This window comes from Tupaia chinensis, unplaced genomic scaffold, assembly GCF_000334495.1.
Source record: "Tupaia chinensis unplaced genomic scaffold, TupChi_1.0 Scaffold000100_1, whole genome shotgun sequence".
Classification (NCBI taxonomy): domain Eukaryota; kingdom Metazoa; phylum Chordata; class Mammalia; order Scandentia; family Tupaiidae; genus Tupaia; species Tupaia belangeri.
The window spans coordinates 1,563,524-1,570,907 of record NW_006159564.1 but is presented as its reverse complement, the minus strand read 5'-3'; the positions used below and the strand labels follow the sequence as shown (position 1 = coordinate 1,570,907).

At 37.2% G+C, this 7,384-nt stretch overlaps 1 protein-coding gene across 1 annotated transcript in view; it reads left to right on the top strand.

The window, feature by feature from the left end:
- The window catches only part of ABI3BP (ABI family member 3 binding protein), a 280,943-nt gene that overhangs the window by 253,788 nt on the left and 19,771 nt on the right, over positions 1–7,384 (top strand). Inside the window, 1 exon segment of the mRNA XM_027769977.1 lies at positions 723–831. Coding sequence (XP_027625778.1) covers positions 723–831 — 109 coding nt within the window.

Here is a 7,384-nt window from a genome sequence, read left to right as displayed (position 1 = left end):
GCGCGCGGCTGCTGGCTTCCGCCGTGCGCGCGGCTGAAAGTCTTTCTCTTTTGAGAAAACTTGCAAGTTCATAGAAGCATGCTTTTAAGAGAAATTTATGCTGACTTCTGGGATATCTATTTTAATACAAAGCACATTATCGAGGGAGCATAACTCATGTGAGCAGTGAGTACAAAAACCTCTTGATTCTAGTTCAAAAGTATAGTTGATTAGTATAGTGTATTGTTTGGTCAACTGTTGTTTGCTGGTGTGGTTTTAAACTCAAATTCTTTGCAGTAGTGTTATGTACTCAGGGCCCTTTTCCCCAGCTATGTCGAAAAGGCCTATGAAGCGTGAAACATGACTTCTACTCAAGCTCCACTCCTCATACATACTTTCGCCAGACTGGGCTTTCCACCAGCAGCAAACCATCTGACTTACCTAACAAAATCATAAGTTATATCCCAAAGCAATCCCAAGAGGATCATCCATGTTCACCATTTACTGCTTTGGTAAAGGGAAAGCCAAAATAGTCAGTGAGCAACTCCCAAAATGTCTTTGGGACCTTCATCCTCTGGTGACTGGCGTCATCTGGAAAATGCTAATTTATAAGATTAATATGCCTCTTGAATTGCAGTATGAATTGCTCACTCTTATGTGAATGGCTTACATTGTTAGCTTCAAGAACAATTAAATCAACCAGGACATAAAAACAAGTACCTGTTGGTTTTTTTCATTTTCAGAATATGAAGTTATATCCAGAGAAAATGGGTCATTCAGTGGGAAGAACAAGTCCATTCAAGTTACAAATCAAACCTTCTCTACAGTAGAAAATCTGAAACCAAACACAAGGTAAGCCACAAGTGCTGGTCTAGGCAAAGTCTGAAATACAAAAGCCATAGTCACAACAAAATGAATTATCATCTTCTCTGTCTTAAGGGAGGACCTAGTTTACATTTCACTCTTTGGCTTTCTGTACATAGCATTAGATACCTCTGGAGTTATGTTTTGAAAAAATGTAAGTTATCGGTCAGGGTAGAAGAGCTGACAAGGTAGTCTTAAAAGTTAATAGCATAGCAACATTAAAAAAAAAAAAAAAGGAGGCTATTGATACCTAATACCAAATTTTAGAGAAGGAAAAGTCTGTGGACCAGAGACAACTTGAGTTTTAATAGTTAATAGTTAAAATAAATTACAGTCCAAGACATAGCAATCCTTTGCTTGGGGACTTTTTTTTAAATTATTTTTGGGACCAGCAGAAACCATAGCAGTTACATTGTTGGATTCCCACATGGCCAACTGTGGTTCAAGTCCCAGACACAATGCCTTCAGAATCACACCAAGCATATGTGTGTGTGTGCCCAATATCCTGGGAGGAGAATAGAGGAGAAGAAGGGATTGTGGCATGGCCATCCTCGTTGGGGGATGATTTCTCACTTCCCTCTCACTGTGTCTGTCTGTGTCTCTCTGGAGAGCACACGAGCCCTAAGGCAAAAAAAAAGGAAAAAATCACTCCTATTATAATTTATAATTCACATATAATAGTTGTACAAATGTATGGGGTACTGTGTTTTACAAAATACATATCCATTGTGTAATGATCAAGTCAGGGCAATAAACATATCCACCATTTCCAACCTTTATCATCACTTTGTATTCTGAGCATTCAAAATTCACTTCTATTTTGAAATATATAACAAATTGTCTCCAACTATCAATATGGTGTACTGTAGTACTGTAGAACTCATCTCACTGATCTACCTGCATTCTTGTATCTGTTAACCAAATTCTCCACATCCCAACTTTCTCCTCCCCTTTTCAAGCTTCTGCTGTCCATTGTTACACTCTCCATTTCTATACAACTGAATCTTCTAGCTCCCACTAATAAGTGTATATATCTTTCAGTGCCTGGCTTGTTTTACTTAGCATTATCTCTTCCACATTTGCTCACATTGGGACTATATTTCATCCTTTTTATGGCTGAATAATATTCCATTACGTGTATATTTTCATTATCCATTAATCGGTTGTTTGGCACTCAGGTTCATTCATATTATAGCTATCGTGAATAGTGCTGGAATAAATGTGGGAGTGCGTGTATCTCTTTGCCATTCTGATTTCCTTACCCTTAGATATATACCCAGTAGTGGGATTACTGGAGCGCATGGTAGTTCTATTTCTCATTTATTGAAGAACCATGATGACTGTACTAATTTACATTCCCACTAATAGTGTATGAGAATTCAGTTTCTTCACAAATACACCAACACTTGTTATTGTTTCTATTTTTTTTTTTTTTTTTTGAGAGAGAGATTTTTGCTACAGGGTGTGTGTGGTCACTAGAGACAAAAAGTGAGAAATCACCCCCTGGGAGGATAGTCACACGGCAATCTCTTCTCCATTCTCCTCCCAGGATTTTAGCCACACACACACACACACACACACACACACACACACACACGTCCAGCATGAGTTTAAACCACCAGGTCCAGGACTCAAAAACCATAGCCAACCACATGAGAGTCCAGTAACATAACCACTACGCCATCTGCTGGTTTTATTATAGTCATTCTAATTGGGGTTAAGGTGATACCAGATACCACATTGTGGCTTTGATTTGCATTTTCCTGGAAATTAGTGATGTTGAACATTTTTTCATGTGCTGTTGGCCATTTAAATGTCTACTCAAAAACGGATTCTTCAGGTAGTTTGTCCTTTTTTTAATCAGATTGTTTGCTTTTTCGCTGGCAAGTTCTTTGAGTTCACCATATATCTGGTTATCAATCCCTTGTTAGATATATAATTTTTGAATGTTTTCTCCTATTCTAAGGTTGTCTCTTTAGTCTGTTGATTGTTTCCTTTGCTGTGCAGAAATTTTTAGTTTGGTGTAATCCCATTTGTCTGTTTTGCTAATGATGTACATGATTTTGAAATCTTATTTTAAAAATCTTTGTCTAGATCAATTTTCTGAGTTTTTTCCCCTATGTTTTCTTCTTATAGTTTGAATATTTGAGTCATATTTTTCTTTATCCCATTCTGAGTTGGTTTTTACACATGATGAAAGACAGGACCTAGTTTCATTCTGTATAAAGCTACTCAGTTTCCCCAGCATCATTTATTAAAGAGACTGTCCTTTCCCCAATAAATGTGTTAGGGCCTTTGTCAAAAATTATTTACCTTGGGCCAGCAAATGGCATGGTGGTTAAGTCACTGGATCCCACATGGCTGATTGCACAATTAGAATTCTGAAACTTGTGACTTGAAAAATACACCAGGTATGTGTGTGTGAGTGTTCAAAATTTCAAGAGGAAAATGGAGGAGAAGCAATTGTGGTATGGCCATTCCCCAACTGGGATGGGGGGAGGAGGAGATTCTCATACTTTCTGTCCCTCTGTCTCTGTCTCTTTCTGGCAAGCACATACATCCTAGGGCAAAAAACTTATTTGATTATATCTTCACCGATGTTTTCACGGGTTCTCTATTCTTTCCACTGTCTATATGTCTATTTTTGTGCCAGAACCATGATGCATTTTGGGTTATTATGAATTTGCAGTGTATTTTTTAGTCATTTTAGTGTGATGCTTCAAACATCATACTACATGACTTCCTTTAGCTATCTAGGGTCTTTTATAATTCCATACAAATTTTATGATTGCTTTTTCTATTTCTGTGAAGAATGCCTTTGGTCTTTTGATAGGATTGCATTGGCTCTGCAGATGATTTTGTATAGTATCATTTAACATTAATTATTCTGATCCATGAACACAGAATGTTTTTGTCTCTTTCTTGTGTCTTCAGTTTCTTTCATTAGTGTTTTATAGTTTTCATAATACAAATCTCTCATTTCTTTGATTCAATTTATTTCCAGATTTTTTGGGGGTGAGTAGCTACTGTAAGTGGTATTGCTTTCTTTTTTTATTTTTAAAATTTATTTATTTTACATTCATTCACTATACATCACCACAGCATATAAAATGCAATTTCCCATCCAGAATACACTGTATATTGGCTTAATCAAGGATATCACCATTTATGTTATTGTCAATAAATATTTTTCTATTTCTTGTTTCTATATATTTTTGCTGTTTTTTTTCTCTTCCCCTTGATTCTCTATTTCTCACCCTCTTCCATTTCCCAACTTCCTCCCACACTGAGATTGCTTTATTTCTTTTTCTTTTTTTTCACTCTTTTTTTGCCATAAGGCATGTTAACTTGTTGGAAAGTGGGGGAGTGAGATATCACCCCTCGGGGAGACGGCCACACTGCAATCCCTTCTCCTCCATTCTTCTCTTGGGATTTTGGGCACATGTGCCAGGCGTGATTTTCAAGCTGCTAGTTCCAGGATTTGAACTGTACAGTTGGCCATGTAGGATCCAGCCACCATAATCTCTGTACCATCTGGCTGTCCCACTTCGATTTGTTTTGAGTTAGATTGCTGCTGTTATTGTATACAAATGATGCTAAATTTTGTGTGTTGGTTTTGTCACTTTATCAAATTCATTTATCCTAAGAGATTTGGGGTTTTGTTTGGTTGGTCTTTATATTTGTTTGTTCTGGTATAGTCTTTAGGTTTCTTAATTTTAAAATCACTTTCTCTGCAAGTTTCCTCATTTCTAGTTTGAATGTCATTTATTTTTTCTCTTACCTAGTTGCTTTATCTAAGTCTTCCAATACTATGTTGAATAGGAGTGGACAAAATGGGCATCCTTGTCTCGTTCTAGGTCTTTGAGGAAAAGCTCACAACTTTTCTCATTTAATGTGATACTCGCTGAGGGTTTATCACAGATGGCCTTTATGATGTTGAGATATGTGTCTTCTATATCCAGTTTGTTGGGAGTCTTAATCATAAAATGTTGCTATTTATCAAATGCTTTTTTATGTACCAATTATTAGGACTGTATGGCTTTTACCTTTGCTTCTGTTGATGTGGTTTATCATTTTTATTGATTTGTGTGTTTCAAACTATCTTTGCATTCCAGGGACAACTTCTACTTGATTGTACTGTATAATCTTTTAGATATGCTGTTGAATTTGGTTCGCTAGTATTTTGATGAAGATTTTTGCATCTATGTTTATCAGGAATATGGATCTGCAGTTTTCTTTTTTACGTTGTTAGCTTTTGGTATCTGGATAATGGTAACCTAGTGATTTTGAGGGGATTTTCTTCATTTGAACCTTTTGGAATAATTTGAGAAGAATTGTCTTTTTTACCTTGTTAGCTTTTGGTATCTGGATAATGGTAGCCTAGTGATTTTGAGGGGATTTTCTTCATCTGAACCTTTTGGAATAATTTGAGAAGAATTGTTATTCTTCTTGAAAAGAATTGTAAATTTAAGCAGTGAAGCCATTCAGACCTGGGATTTTGTTAAGAGCTCTTATTACTGATTCAATATCACTGATACTTATTGCTCCTTGTTAGCTTTTGGTATCTGGATAATGGTAGCCTAGTGATTTTGAGGGGATTTTCTTCATCTGAACCTTTTGGAATAATTTGAGAAGAATTGTTATTCTTCTTGAAAAGAATTGTAAATTTAAGCAGTGAAGCCATTCAGACCTGGGATTTTGTTAAGAGCTCTTATTACTGATTCAATATCACTGATACTTATTGCTCTGTTCAGGATATTTTTTCCTGTGCAATCTTGGTAGAGTGAATGTATCCAGATCTTTATTGATTTCTTGCAGGTTTTCCAGGGTGTTAACAAATAGTTTTTCTTAATACTTTCTAATAATATTTTGTATTTCTATGGTATCAGTTGTAATGTCATCTTTTTCATTTCTGATTTCATTTATTGGGATCTTCTCTATCTTAATCTACCTAAGGGTTTGTCAATTTTGTTTATTCTTTTAAAAAAAACACCAATTTTTCATTTTGTTAATCTTTTGTATTAAATTTTTGGTCTGTATTTCATTTATTTCTGCTCTTACCTTTGTTATTTCCTTTATTCTACTACTTTTAGGTTTAGATAGTTCTGTTTCTAAATCTTTAAGAAAACAGCTGGATGGTGACACAGTGGTTTTAAAAAAATGGCATTCTGGGGACCAGCAGATGACATAATGGTTACATTGCTGGACTCCCACACAGTCAACTGCAGTTTGAGTCCTGGACCTGGCAGCTTAAAACTCATGCTGAGCACAGGTGCATATGTGCCCAAGATCCTAAGAGGAGCATGCAGAAGAAGAAATTGCAGCATGGGCATACCCCTGGGGGAATGACTTCTCACTTTCTGTCTCTCTGTTTCTCTTTGTCTCTCCAGCAAGCAGATACCCCCTATAGCAAAACTCTCTCCTAAACAAACAAACAGAAGACATTCTGCAGGGCTGTCCCACCTAGAAAGGGGTCTCAGTTAGCATACAGAAACTTCCCTGACTACACCAGGTACATTCATGCCAATGATCAAAGGCTGGCTGAGGCTGGGCGGAGATGACAGCATCAGTATCCTATTAGAAGACTGACCCCATAGACTATTGTTTAAGAGAACAAGATCCCATATAGCCAACTGAAGTTTGAGTCCTTGCTATGGCAGATTAAAAAACACCAGGCCCTGGGGTCAGCAGTTGGCATAATGGCTATGTCGCTGGGCTCCCATGTAGTCGACCGCAGTTCGAGTCCCAGACCAGGTGGCTTAGACTCATGCCAGGCACATGTGCGTGCATGCCCAAGATCCCCAGAAGAGAATGGAGAAGGGATTGCAGCATGGCCATCACCCCTGGGGGAGGGGGGATTTCTCACTGTCTTTCTGGTGAGTATATGTACCCTATAGCAAAAGAAATCTCAAAAAACAACAAACAAAAAAAACACACACCAGGTCCAATTGCATGCATATCCAAATCCCAACAGGGTGTAGGTTGAAGAAGAAGGGGTTGTAGGGTGACCATGCACCATTGGGGGGGTGCTTTCTTTTCTTTCCCTTTCTTTCTGGTGAGTGCACATACTGTCTGGCATTTACCAAAAAAAAAAAAAAAAAAAAAAAGGGAAGAAGAAGAAGAAAAGAACCAATGGGGTTCTCCTTCTCGCTCACTCTCTTTCCTTCTTCATCTCCCAGTATGTCTTTCTGGTTCATACTAGAAATAATCTTTTTAAAAATATTGCATTAGGTAGTTTATTTACCAACTTTCTACTTTTTTTTGACATGGATAAGTACTGTTCTATATTTCTCCCCTAGTGTTGATTTTGCTGTATCTCATAGGTTTCAGTATGTTGTGTTTCCATTTTCATTTTTTCAAAAAATTAACTTTTTGGGAACCAGCAGTTAGCGTAATGGCTATTAGATCCCAAGAAGAGAATGGAGGAGAAGGGATTACACTGTGGCCGTCCCCTCTGTGGGGTGATTTCTTACTTTCTGTCTCTGTCTCTATCTCTCTGCAAGTACATATGCCCTATAGCAAAAAAACTCTCTAAAAAAAA